Source organism: Schistosoma haematobium, chromosome 1 (genome assembly GCF_000699445.3).
Source record: "Schistosoma haematobium chromosome 1, whole genome shotgun sequence".
Taxonomy (NCBI): Eukaryota; Metazoa; Platyhelminthes; class Trematoda; order Strigeidida; family Schistosomatidae; genus Schistosoma; species Schistosoma haematobium.
The window spans coordinates 25,157,063-25,171,669 of NC_067196.1; the positions used below are offsets into that span (position 1 = coordinate 25,157,063).

A 14,607-nucleotide genomic window follows, 5' to 3' on the forward strand; every position below is an offset into this window, starting at 1 on the left:
GCAAGAAATGATGTGACTAAACAAATAAAAGCATTGAATTGAACATTTGGTTGAATTTAGCCTTTCTACTACAGAAAACATTTACAACATCAGCTTTACATAAAGTCGATATATGAAGACCTAGTATAACTCAATCTGCTTTTTGCAAGCATGCTTTTTAATTAAAAAATACTTTTGTAATGTAGAGGTAAATAAATCCCCAAAACAGATAGTTCTACAGATCTTCCACGTTGTTTCTGACCTCATTAGTTTGACCGCACGCACCCTAACTGGAGGTACTCAGTCATGCATCCGTACTAAATGATGAGTAGGTATGATGTGTTACTCACCTCTTGCAACTGTTAGCCAGATTATAGCAAATGCTTCTCAACATATTGATAGCTTTCCAAACACGTCCTCAAACCCTCTAATTTTTTATTCTTATTTCACTGGGTTTGCATCCTGCGACTGAAAACGTGTTGTGTGTAAAATCTCTGTTAAACTTTAAATACCTGTGTTATCTTGAACAGTTTAGTGGTAAATAAATACCCAAAATCGATAGCTCTGTAAGTCTTTGACATTTGATGCTGACCGCATTTGTTTTAATGGACTCACCTTGCTGAAGGCGCTTGGTCACGCATCCAAAGGAGATCACAAGTGGGCACTCTGTGCTCCATATCTCCTATAACCGGTAGTCAAATTAGATTGATCAATTCTCGATATATCAACGGTTTATCAAATATATCTTTGAAGCTCTTCGCTCCTGACACTTGAAATAACTGGTTTGGCGCGTTTTGATTATAAAACGTGTTTGTGGTTATAGTGTTGTAGTGACCTACTTTTATCAAGAGAATGCAATTTGTGTGGTGGAAATAACTGCCGTTATAACCAAGTGTACCAGAGTTTGTTTAACCGTACTTGTCTGTTTAACTGTACCAAAATACATACATTCTCCCGTTGATTGTGACCTTGTACGAACTTACGTTTGCTCAGTAGTTCCACTTGTACTCATCTGGCACGATCTCGGTATTAAAACGATACCACGAGATCACCAACAAATACGTCTCGACTACAGCCATCAACTGTCCTCTGATTTTTGGCCTACGGGGGATCTTATTGATTAAATGGCACATAGTCTTCCTGCAGTGGTGATCATATTCAAGCGCGACTCGACGCGACACTACAGTGTCATCAGACTCCGACTACCTGTGACACCTTAAACAGGAAAACGCACGTCCATGAATAAGTTTCGGTACTGCGCGTTCAACCGGGTTCGTTCTAGGTCTGTACTACTTGTAACGATTGGTTTTCCATACTTTAAATCTACCGGATTATCTAAATTTCACAAGTAATACAGGAGAGTTTTGCTATGTCGTTAGGTGATCTATCACGTTTTCGGTACTTCTTATCACATGCTTTTTCACTGGCCCTGTGGATTTCACATGAATTACTCCCAAAATCTTTATGTTCTTAGATATATTACAGAGCTACAGATGAAAACGCATCATCATGGGAAAGTGTGTTGTATTCAGAAGGACATATTCGATTGAGCTTTGGTTAGATAATCCCTAATTCGGATTATCATTGCTTCATATTTGTGAATGATACTAGGGTAACTACAACAACCGTTTATTAAAATTCGTCATTATACCCGTCATGTCCCCAACTGTAGATCCATAAGTCAAATGCCAACATCTAAATCTTTTTCAACTTTCTTTTTATAACTGCTATATTCCTCGACAACGTAAATGTTAACATGGCTCGCATGGACTGTATCATCTGACGGTGGTCACACTAGCTTTTCTATACGCATTCTTAATGATATCTTTCCATAATAACGTCTTTTGTGTTATACGGTCCTCAAAGCAGTCATAGGACTTTGATATGACTAAGAGGTGATCCACGTTAGGTGCTGAACATGAGGCGTGGATTCGATTCGACTCTTGGTCACATCGTTCCTGTCTAACTTGAATAGGTCCCCAATCATTCGAAATAGATCATCTACTTTTGAATTCTACATGCATTTGAAAGTCTAATCACATTCGGAATCATATGCAAATAAAGTTTCGGTTAGTGTGTAATGGTGAAATGTATTAAAAATAAATGGTTTTAAAGACTTCGATATTGTTGCTAACATTATTAGTTTTACTGGAAATACTCGTAACTGAAGTCCAGCATTCGCAATAAATCAAATTTGGGTGTACCGTGATGTGTTTATCTAATGCCATTTCGTCAGCTCGTTTTACATGTACACTGAAATTTCGGTTGGACTATAATTTATGGACGATCTTTGGGCGACGCTAGACCGACCTTGAGAGTGTCCACCTACTTGCCGGGGCTAAATGAGGGTTATAAAGCAACTTGAAGAATAAGAATTATGATTTGCAGTTGATGGTTAAGGTTAGGAATTAGATTAAGGGTTTTCATCACGAATTGACATCAGCTATAATGCCAAAATTCTATTTAGCCCAATGGGTGAATGAATTTCGCGTCAATATCTTAAACGTCTTATCGTATATCTGATTAGTTCGTCCATAAATTATAGCCTCGCCAAAATTTTAGCCATTTTCCGAATATCTATTTTCGTCCCATCATTTCGGACATGTAATTTAACTGATTTTGGGCTCCTCGAACAAAATAAGGTTACGGACATCAGAATCAAGTGCTACATAGCTGTGGCAACTCTAGGTAGAAGTAACCTAACAGAATCGGAAAACAAGTCGGAAAACTCTTCAATTTATCCACCGCACTCGTTTCAAAAAGGGCAGTGATTCTTGTACCTGTTGCGATTATCCTTACTTTGAGTACTTGTTGCACCAAAAAGCATTCTTGGTCTACCCTAACTAAAAGTACTTTGGTTAAGTTTTGTAATTTTTTGCTCAACTTTGTCCTGTGGTACCTTTTTTAACTCCTTGACTGACACTAGTGTTCTCACTGTGATCATTTAGTGTTTTAGACCTTTTTAGTCAAAATTAAAATGGTTGGTAAGACTCATAAATGTGGACAACCAAACTGCTTGTTCCTCGTTGAGGAAGGGTTGCGATGACTGTAAAAAGTGGCACCATAAGATGTGTGCACTCCTAAGTCCTATGGCATACAAAAGATGCTCGAAGCCTAACTCACGTTGGCTTTGTATGTTCTGCTGTACAAATAAAAAGTTACTAATTCATGAGGCTATGAGCCTATTGGCTTCGGCCTGCAAAAAAACGATGGCGGTTGCGCTGGTAACACGAGCACTGACGGTGAAGATTGTGTCAGTGTAGTAAGTGCTGCTATCGGACTCGCTAAACACCTGACTGCGGTTGACGGGGAGGTAAAATCTCCGTTGACATTAACGAGGAGTGAAGTACCGGCAGATACTGACATCGAAAATCATACACCTCTAGTCGAAATTGAGGACCCGGATAAGACTGTCACCGTTCCCAATAGTCCCGGTGTGGCTGTCCTGAGTGGTGATAAGTGGACTTCAGTACGGAGAAAAAGAAATGAGAAGAAAAAAGCTGTAGGCAAAACACAGCTGATCTGCAAGTCATTGGAAGAGACGGTATCAGAAGCAAAAACTCCACTGCGTGACAAGTCAGATCTCTCTGAGAAATCAGTCATTTTTCATAAGTTAAGAGAATCTTCCGATAAAGAACCAAAGGCTAGATTTGAACACGATCTCAACCATATTAAGTCCTTAATAAGTAAACTACTCCTAGATACAGTTTCAGGAGTTAGTATTTGTAAGCTTTATAGAATATGAGAAAAGATGGATTCCGAAAGTCCTCAGAAAAGCCGCCTCTTGAAGGTTACATTCACCACTGTTGAAGAAAGGAACCTGATTCTAGATAATTCACGTAAAGTGACTGGAGCCCGAATATACGTCCGTGAAGATCTCAGCCTAGCTGATCGTATTAAGAGGCAAGTTACAGAAGCGGAAATAAATGAGCGTCGTCAAAACGGAGAAAGAAATCTCGTTTTTAAGGGTTTCCAAATTGTAAAAGTTCGGAGCAAAACGATCCCCAAGCCACTCTGGGTGTTAAGGGAAAGTTCTTCACAGACTTAAAGGTATGCTACACAAATGCTCGCAAGCTACTAAATAAAATGGCGGAGCTCAAGTCATTGGTGGATAAAGAAAAAAGGACGTTATTGCTGTCTCGGAAAATTGGTTAACGTCAGAAATATTAGATAGTGAAATCCAGTTGACTAGTTTTCTAACCAGTAGGGCTGATAGATTAAACCGTAGGGGAGGCGGGGTTATTCTGTACACGAAAAGTACCCCAACCATAAGACTAGCTGAGACAGTAGCACATGTTTCAGGGACATGTGAACTGGTGCGATGTAAGTTGAAATGTCGACGGCAAGATATTGAATTAGTTGTAGTATATCGTAGTCCAGAATGTGTAGCAGATGATATTCTTCTAAGTTATCTTAAGTCCTGGTGTAACAAGGGTAAAAGCCTTGTAGTAGGCGACTTCAATGCACCATATATAACCTGGGTTAACTTAGAAAAATGGTCATCGATAACGTCCTTCGATTACAAACTGTTAGAAACCTCGATTGGATTAGCTTTATTCTAACACATTAGAAATCCTACATCATACGACTTAAGAAACTCCTCTTCTCTTTTTAGATTTAGTCTTCACACACAGTGATGACGTTGGTCATATGACTTTCCTCCCACCACTAGGGAGCAGTGACCATGCAGTCATCTTATTCAAATTCATGGCTGAAATTGACTGTTAAACAGTCGCGCCGGCCCGTCCTAACATATGGAAGGCAGACATGGAGGCAATCAACTCGGCATCGTCGGCTGAAAACTGTGAAATTGACTCTAACGCATCAGTACAAGAGACATGGACTCTTTTCAGGCAGTTATACAATCGGGTAACTCAATCATACATACCCTGGACAGTCCCAAAGACGAAGAAGCATGACCATCCCTGGATAGGCCGGGATATTCGACGTTTACCAAGACAAAAGGAGAAATGTTGGGATGTTGCTATCCGCCTTGGCACAGCATGTACGATGGAACGCTACAGATCGGTAAGAAACAAATGTATAGCGAAAATTCGGGAAGCTCAAAGAAAATATGAAATGCGGTTGGCACAATCTGCACTCAAGCAGCCCAAGAGAATATTCTCGTACATAAACTACAGAACAAGGATCCATCATTGGATTCCCAACATAATTAAAGAAGGAAGTGAATCTGAAATGATAGAGGAAGATCAGAAAAAAGTAGAGGCTATGGCTGACTATTTTGGGACAGTTTTCACCCAGGAACCTCCTCTAAAGGAAGAACCAGGCCAAAATAAACAGTCAACAAACCACCTGCTCACCGTGGACTTCGATCAAGACGATGTACTTAAGGCTCTTGGCACTTTAAACATGGAAAAGTAAACAGAGCCAGATGAACTACATCCCAAAATATTGGGACATATTGCACAATATATCGCGCCCCCACTGACTGTGATATTCAACATGTCACTTGATCAAGGAGTACTACCTATGAACTGGAAGGACGCGATAGTCACTCCCATACACAAAACAGGTCCACGACAAGTTCCATCGAATTACAAATCTGTAAGCCTTACCAGTGTTGTGGGTAAAATAATAGAAAGAATAGTCAAACGGACCATAATGGTATTTTTGGAAACCAATAACTTACTAAACATGGAACAACATGGTTATTCTCTCTTTTTCTCCCCACCAGATCGGGGCATCTCAGAGGACATAGTAGGCGAGTAGAAAAACCAAGAACGAACAAAATACCTGCGGCATACAGGATTTCACATCGAGTCATCAGTACTTGGAACCTGCTGCCCGAAGCAGTGGTGTTCGCACCTTCAATTGACTCTTTCAAGAGAGGACTGGACGCTCACAGAAGCATACTAGAAAAGGAATAGCACAGGTCGTAGGCCTTCTGTCCTTACTACACAAATCTGAATCTGTATTTCATATGACGCTTCGATACGTTAGTACTAAAAGGATGAATGAAATAGTTACTAGCATCAATTCTTCGCTATAATCTTACTTCTGAGATATGTTAGACTTAAAATGTCAGGCTCGATTCAGTAAGAGTCATCAAAACTACTCATTAGCTAAGTTCAATAAAAAAGTTTTTTCACTTAATGTTGACAATTTGTTTTTTCGACTAGGTACTCATTCTGACCAATAGCATTGTCACATATCAACGAGGTCGGTATGAACCTGGGGTTACACGCCTTGACGTTGTCGTTGTTTTTTAGTTCTATTGTAGTTTACTGTGGGTTAGTTTTGGTATTTCTACAGACGTTTTACAATTTTTACATAGTAGGGATTTTTATGCCATCCTAAATGTACCTCGTGATGCAAATAAAAGTGAAATCAAAAGAGCATACAGATCACTGGCTAGCAAGATTCATCCCGATAAAAATCGTGAAGATCCAGAAGCTGACCAAAAACTCCAAGATGTAAATGAAGCTTACGAAGTAAGTTTTAGAAAAGTGTCTGGTGGACTTAGTGTTTTCGTAACAGTGAACGTCTTTTTGTAACTAGTCATTTTTGACATATATATTGTAAGTTTATTCAGTTACTGTGATTTGTTAGACTCTGATATTCATGAGGTCTGACTTGCGGTATCCCTACTTTCAATTTTTTCAGGGTTTGGCATTCGTCGGATATAGATGTTTTCTGGGTATCTCATACTTTGTCGTACACGTCAACCTGTCTTTATTTTTTGTTTATCTATTGCTACTACGTGTAAAGTTTGTGCTCTGAAAGTATCTTGCTTGATTTTGTTCTCCTTTTGTTTAGTGTAAGAATTCATTAGATTTCCTGGAGTGGCGAAACCGCTTTCATGTCTTTAATAACTCGTATCGTGTGTATGGGTTTATAAATAATAAACATAAGGTTAAACTTTACTCCGATCTGTTGAGTAACTGAATTGATTAACAAATCAATGCGTTATAACCGCACGAGGTAATTAAGAGTTTTGTGCTGATTGAAGGGTACAGACAGTTTCGTATCAATAGTCTTATCCATAATTAGATTTCAACTGTTTGGCAATGTATAAAACTTTTGACTTATAGCCTTTCTCACGAAAAAGGGTCAACGTACCATTATGTTTGTATCATTCTTACCGATTGTTGGTAACAAATGGATTGAATGGGGATTGGAATATCATTAATATTGAATTTATGTTTGAACAATTAATCTAATCGACGTATACATTAATAATAATTGAATGGACACAATTGAATTGAAGGTGTAATATTGAATTACATCCAGCACTAGACCTTTCTGTATTCATATTGTGTTGAGAATCACACTGGTACCAGTAACGCCAGTAATTATATCAAAACTTCAATCCCTCTGGTACAGCGGTTGTATCGTTACTGGAATTACACTGGTACTGGTTTGATTTGAAATTATATTAGAATTACAAAAACATAGCCTTGTTTCGCGACAATTTCACCCCAACCAAATCTGACCGAAGTATAGTGAAGTGAAATGTATTCAGTGTGTTATCTCAAATATTGATAGGTCAGGTAAATTCTAAAATAAGATTAGCAGACGGATTAATAACCAAAACCATCATAAAATATATGTAGATCTGGGTTTATAATTAATCACGCGACTGCGGATAAGATACATGGAATCAAATTAATACACCTGATAGTCATCTGCTTAGTCAGATCTTGTAGTCCAAAATGGGTATAAATTTATTTGAATTTGAAATGTCTATGTTGATCACACATATACTCTTCAGAAACAATCTTCTGTAATTTCTTCATAAACGTGAGCTTACTAACTAAACATCCTGTACTTAGGTTCTCAGCAAAGATGACAAGCGTAAACTTTACGATCAGTACGGTGAAGAGGGTCTAAAAAGTCATGGAGAACATGATTTTAATCCATTTGGTTTTGCCCGATCTCCGGAAGAAGCACCACGTGGAGGTGATATTGTTATGGACCTGTGGGTTACTCTGGAAGAACTCTATGTGGGGAACTCTGTAGAAGTGACTAGGCGTAAACTGGTCAAAATGCCTGCACGTGGAACTCGGAAGTGCAACTGTCGTATGGAGTTACATACAACAGTCCTAGGCCCTGGTCGTTTCCAGATGCACCAAGAACAAGTCTGTAGCGACTGCCCAAACATCCAGTAGGTTCATTTTTGCAGTTCGTTTTGTCAAGAAATAAAATCAGTTATAACGACCATACTACACAGTGTACTTCAGACATTAAGACTCATTGTTTATTTTCTTTTGTAGCAGAAAAATGCGTGGCTAATCCAAAATAAGAACTAATTATTCTGTCTTATGTTGTCACACTTATTCACTCTTAGAAAAAACAATCAACTGTAAGGCACTCCAGCCATTATTGTGTTGTCGTATCATCATATTTATATTAGATTTTGACTGCTTACAGTTATTACTTCTGTGCCAGCTGTTTAATGAGTATATGATACATTGATCATATATATTATTCTAGGAAGACTTAGTAACCAGCCTGTGATATAATAATTTAATATACATTAACTGACTACTAATTAGGTCTCGTCAGACGGAAAAGATTGTAATCACAATAGCATGACATCGAATCTAAATTTATTCTGTAGAATGGAGCATATAAATGCTCCACAAAAAACTCACTGATGAAATACATTAGTAAGAGCGGCAAAACTGTCCATCAAGAATTTTTATCTTTAAGTCCCTTATTTATATACTTCGTGTGTTAAAATGTTGTTTCTTGGCTAGCAGTAAAATTTAATAAGTGATGCTTCAGTGTATTTGACTGCCAATAGATTTTAAAATGCTCCATAGAAAAAATGAAAAGATATGACTGGTCAAGTGTTTATTTAGTCTGTGGTTGGATCACTTCTTTATGGCTACAAGATGCTTGAGCAATCCCATAGGTAATTCACACTAAGCAATCTTAGTTTTAAATAATTACCTTCAATTTGATGGACATGATTACGTCCTTAAAGTATCTGTCATATATGTAAGGGAAGGGCACAAAAATATCTTGACTATCAACAGCGGGGTTCGATACGATCATTTAAACCCATCACTGATGATATCCCGAAAGTTTGTAGTGACATAGAGCTGTTAGTCAAAGAGTATGCATACAATATAGTATTGGTATGGAATAAAATAAAAACTACTTAAATTTTGTTTGATCATCTAATGACCCCGATTCATGTGTGTATTATGTACTTAAACTATGTACAGGATTAAATTTGTCATACACATTCTATCGGAGCTGTAAACGCGATACTGATAATCCAGAGTGTGTGTGAAAGCTATAGTCAGAACAAGGACAACTTGGCTTTAAACTTTATCTGGTTCTAAACGTAAAAAACAATTCGACTAGTACAATAATTAGTCGAATCGTAGCCATTAAGTGAAACGCACAAACATACCAACCAGTATTACGTGTCTTATTGAAATAAATAATAAAAATTATGAGTTGTAGTCACACTAACATGATGGGATAATAATGTCCTTCAATTGGCAGGTCATATGCAACAGGGATGGTCTACAGTTACATCAGACCAGGCTGACGTGGTGGACGTTTAGGCAATGATTTGATGGGTTAGTTATGTTCATAACTAACACTAGATTCACAGTTACTTCACAATATTAGGAGGATCCTATGCATACACTGAGCCTTGGTGGTGAGGTAAGTAACCAGAAGGTTTATGCATATATATCCTGATAGAAGCGTTCCAGACAAGCTCTACTTTCCTATATTTCGTAAAAACCCAGCTGCACTACATGCATAGTTCACTATCCTAGCTAGATGCGACGTTCTGAGATAAATGACTTTCAGTGTTTGATATTCACTTGATGACAACACCATCAAGATAATTATAAGGCTTAGTAGCTGTGGCTCAATAATCAAGACATTCGGGCCCAGCTCTACCTACTTCATTTTGGAGAATCGGGTAGTTTCGATAACCCTTGGAATGAATGCAATCACACTAGTGTATATCTGATAAGTGATTTGAATGATTAAATAATGTAGCATGTAATTGGCCATGATCAAGATGGTTTTCAGTTAAATTAAGCCATCCTGGAACACCGGCTTTTGTAATTCTGTATATGATGTGTAAGCCGCTTACATACAGGTCTAGCCAGTTAGTGATTAACTACCGTGAGGCCCCCAAATGCCCTGCTACGTCCGGGAGTGCGGAAAGCCAGCTTTTCCTCGAAATGCTCTCACATGGTCACGCATATACAGACACAACCTGAAAAGTCCTACTCTGTCTTCTCGCGGCGGGGGTGTTGTTTACGAAATAGAAAGGACGAAAAGCGAATGTCCGACGCTTTAACCGGTTTGGCGGGTACAGAGTATCCAGCTAAGGGAGTTGGAGAACCATGATTCCAAACCGAATATTGTACATGGGTTCCAGGATCCAGAGAGGACAAATGACTTGTGAACCTACGGTTGGCCACCGGCTACCATGGGACTGCATCTCCTAACATTGCTCCGCTGCCTTGTGGATCGGACTTCTAGGTCAAGGGCTCGGGGTATGGCCCCCTGAGGAAACCACATTCTTTGGTTTGGGCACCCGGGAAGTATCCCAGCTTCCAAACAAATCGAATGGCTTGTGTGTCGGATATATTTGGTATCCCTTTGTACCATCGTTTATGTGTTGAAATAAAATAAAATAACCGTGAAGCAAAGGATATTTACATCGAACTGTATATAAACTGTTTTCTGTATTAGTTTCATAGTGATTATTATTATTTGCTTTTTCCATTTCTTAATATGATTTTCATTTCGTGTTTCATGTTTTTGGTGTCACTTTTATGCTCAAACTAAATAAATAAACCAACTCCATAAGGTTTGTACCTAAGGAAAGAAACCTCTATGTGGAAATTGAGCCAGGAATGAGAGATGGGTATTTTTATCCATTTGTTGGCGAAGGGGAACCTCATTCTGATGGTGAATCAGGTGATCTGAAATTTCGTATTAAACAAAAAAAGTATGTAAAACGTTTCCCTTTTTCTCTTAGTTACTTTTTAAATTACATTTTACAACATTGCGTATAATAGATAACTTATGTTCAATTTCCTTAGAGAAACAGTAGTTTACAAAATTTTTCGCGTTACCTTACTACTGAATGTTTAGAAACTGATCAGATGATGGGGTTATGAGTAGCAAAATGCTGTCGTACATATTAAAGTGTTTGGCTTTTACCAAATACTAATTCTAAGTCGTTGTTAAAGTGAAAAATGAACATTGGATTTTGATAATATAGCATTTTTTAGTCACTTAACCAGTAATTCTGCATTTATATCCAAATAATCCAATAATGTCATGAGTGTATTCCGTAAATTTCTCCGTTTCGTTCGACCAAAAATAACTATAAAGACATTCCATTGAATTACAATTACAGGAAAGTTTTTCACAAAACTGACGTCCATTAAGAATAAGCAACTCTATAATGAACTTTATAACATCTATGAAGTAAAACGGAACCTCGCCATTTAAAAATGTAATCATTTCATTGAATTGGCTTGTAAGGACTCAGTTAGTGAATCCTTTTGATAGATTTTCATTAAACATTATTTGAGAAGCTTATTTCAATCTGAACGTCTTAATTATCCCTTCATCGTTATTGTCATTCACCTCCATTGTAATGAATCTTGAAAGCGGATGGTAAAATTAGTCGTAGTGTTTTATCAATAAAGCCTTGTTAGCTAATTAATGTGATTCACTAATAAAACTTATATCTGTGCAGTTGGATTTGAGCCACACTTAATGTAGTCAGATCGAAGCACGTTGAAAGAAGTTTTGACTTGTAATCAAATGGTTGAATATAGGGCCCTCTAACTCTCGAACCACAAATCCAGAATCTAATCTGTGGTAACCTATTTTCAGTATATACTTAGTATACACCAAAGATCTTTAGTTCTTGTTTAAACACTATTTATTTATCTTATAGACACAATATATTTCATCGACGAGGTGATGACCTATACACTAACATCACTCTAACTCTGGTCCAGTCGTTGAATGGATATCATGTTTCATTTCCACATTTGGATGGCCATCAAGTAGGTAGTTTTCTTCTTTTGTATTCATCCGTTTTCATTAAATGCTTTAATATTTTGTCCCCCTGCATCCTTCAGCATAGAATTTGTAAAACTCCAAGCAGTGAATAAAATTAATGAAATTTAAGGAGTAAAATGTTAAAGCAAGTGATATGTTATTTCTAAGTGCTCAAGTTTATGGCTAACAATATTGACACTGATAGTCACTTAACTATAATAGTTGAAATACTGTACTTTTTTGTTGTATTCATTATCTGTAGCTAAAGTGAAGAGCCTTCTAAAACAATAAATTAGAAGTGAAGAGGACACAAAGACTTTATTTTACTACACTGACATTAAGCTAGACAAATAAGTATCCAGTGATCGTTGTGACGGAAAAGTCAACCTTTAACGAATCGTGTAACAGTGTTTGCCGAATAATATTGACTGAAACATTAAAAAGAATGTACGAATAATTGTAATACTCAAAAGTAAACTGTAGGTAAGTATGAGAAATTGTTTGGGTCAATCTCTATGGTGGCAGTATTCAACATGAAAATTTTGAAATAATCCAAATCTGGAGTTTTGAAACTAACCATGATAGTGTCACAGAAACCACTATTTCCTTAAAGTCCCAATCGCCGCTTTTGTTTAAAATTTTGTCTTTTTTAATAATAGGTTGTTATCTCAAGTGATCATGTAACCTCTCCAGGGACAATTATTTATAAACCAAATGAAGGAATGCCTAATTTCGAAAATAATAAGCGTCGTGGTTCTCTTTACATTACAATCGATGTTCAGTTTCCTGAAAACTTTAAAATCCCCGAAGATAAACGTAAAATAATTGCAGAACTTTTTCATTCATCCAGTACTAGCACCACCAATACTCTTTCATCATCTCAGCCTGATCAACCAACACCAGCCCAAATTTACAATGGTATAGATGGAGGTAGCAAAAAGATAAATGTAAAAAATTAACTGTATCAATTTGGTTCTATGTAAACTACCCTGTTTGTGTTTTCCTGTATTTAAGAATCGTTGATTTATCCAACCTACTTTGTACAGCTGTCTTCTACCCATTTATTTGTATTTTTATGATATTTGCTGTTGTTTTTGACCAATTCTTAGACCTGTTTTTGATTTTATTAAAATATTCCCAACTTTGCGGATGCAAGTACAGCTGAATTCTGTTTTTTTGGTAATAAACATTGAGCAAATTGAATTGATAGTTGATTTTTTGCTTGATAAATGCCAAGACGATTTATTGCAACGAGTTAATAGGTAAACAATTTAACTCATCATTTTTGTCTATGTAAATCAAAATGACAATAAAAATGCTCTTTTGTATACACTCTGATCTTATGTATGTATATTTGATTAACATACAGTTTTCATTCCTCTTATCATATTGTAACAAAGTGGTTAGTAATCATTTTAAAACCACCCCACAAATACCTAGTTTCGATTGTTTTTAAAAGCTAAATTATTACATATATTTTTCATCAGTAACTGGATGTAGTTTTTTATCTGGGATATAAATGGAGATCAATATGATATTAGACATTTTTCGACATTTATACTTAATGCCAGTTGAATACCTGGTATCACTAAATCTGTTTCTGTTGTTATATTCACTGGAATAACGCACCCGAGGTCAATTAAAGTCGAAAGACCGTATTGGTTTCCCAGAATATATGTGAGTATATATAAATATTAAGTGACTATAAGAAATAATAATTATCTTTGCTTAAAAAAAATTCCCAGTCAATGCGATAAACTTGGCAACAGTCGGCTGATAGGTACTGAGTGGCGATTCCAATAAACCGGGGTGGATTTAGTGTGTATCAACCAATAAGATAACGGTTAGTTCACGATTAGACAATGAAATGCGAAAAAATAAACTATTGAATACAACACTTGTTATTCACAAAAAGTACAGTTAAAACAAAACGAATCTCACACTTATGCTACGCAATATTTAAGTCGTCCTGTGATCATATATCTATCCATATGGGAGACCTGTTAGGTTTCATAACATTTTGTAGCCAATATTTTATAAATTATTTGGGTACTTTGTTTTGGGTTAATATTTATGGTACATTTATTTATTGAGTTATGTCCACTTTTATTGCTTCCATACCCTGTGGTAGTTGTGTTACTCATGGCAGGTTCAACAATAGACTATCGAACTTACATCTCACAGTTCTGTCTCTTACTGTCTTTGTGGTTTTTGTGAATGTCATGTAGCTGGTCATTTTTTTATTTAGTTGGACACACACCGGTATAAGGGGTCACCAAATACATATGTGCTACACATTAATAATGAGGTTATTAAGAGATAAAGTAGTAAGTACAATAAAAAGAACAGCAGCAATCAACAAAACTTAGTGTAGGGGAGTGAATTATTAATAGTGGGAGAAGCAGTTTGAAATATAACTAATGCATCTGATGAAATATGAGCAATACGACACACAGGTAGATGCCTAGCTGATATAGATTTTTAAATGCGAGGCAGATACTTAGTTCATAAAGAAGTCTTAATTCCTGTCAGTTAGACACTACAAATACAACACAGAGAACACCAACCCAATCACATTTGATGAAGAAACTGTAACAGGTGGAA

General features: G+C 36.8%; 1 protein-coding gene across 2 annotated transcripts; it reads left to right on the forward strand.

Moving 5' to 3' along the window:
- Nucleotides 1-6,140: 6,140 nt before the first annotated feature.
- On the forward strand, nucleotides 6,141-13,490 carry DNAJB11_1 (DnaJ sub B member 11). 2 transcript variants are annotated; one of them, XM_051218416.1, is made up of 6 exons: nucleotides 6,141-6,230; nucleotides 6,278-6,431; nucleotides 7,773-8,104; nucleotides 10,793-10,933; nucleotides 11,897-12,008; nucleotides 12,663-13,490. In XM_051218416.1, the coding sequence occupies exons 1-6, from the start codon at nucleotides 6,166-6,168 to the stop codon at nucleotides 12,960-12,962; spliced, it is 1,104 nt and encodes a 367-aa protein (XP_051073527.1). In that variant the 5' UTR covers nucleotides 6,141-6,165; the 3' UTR covers nucleotides 12,963-13,490. The 2 variants fall into 2 exon arrangements, with proteins under 2 accessions (XP_051073527.1, XP_051073528.1); XM_051218415.1 differs by having other exon boundaries at nucleotides 6,147-6,230; nucleotides 6,275-6,431.
- The last annotated feature ends 1,117 nt before the right edge of the window (nucleotides 13,491-14,607 follow it).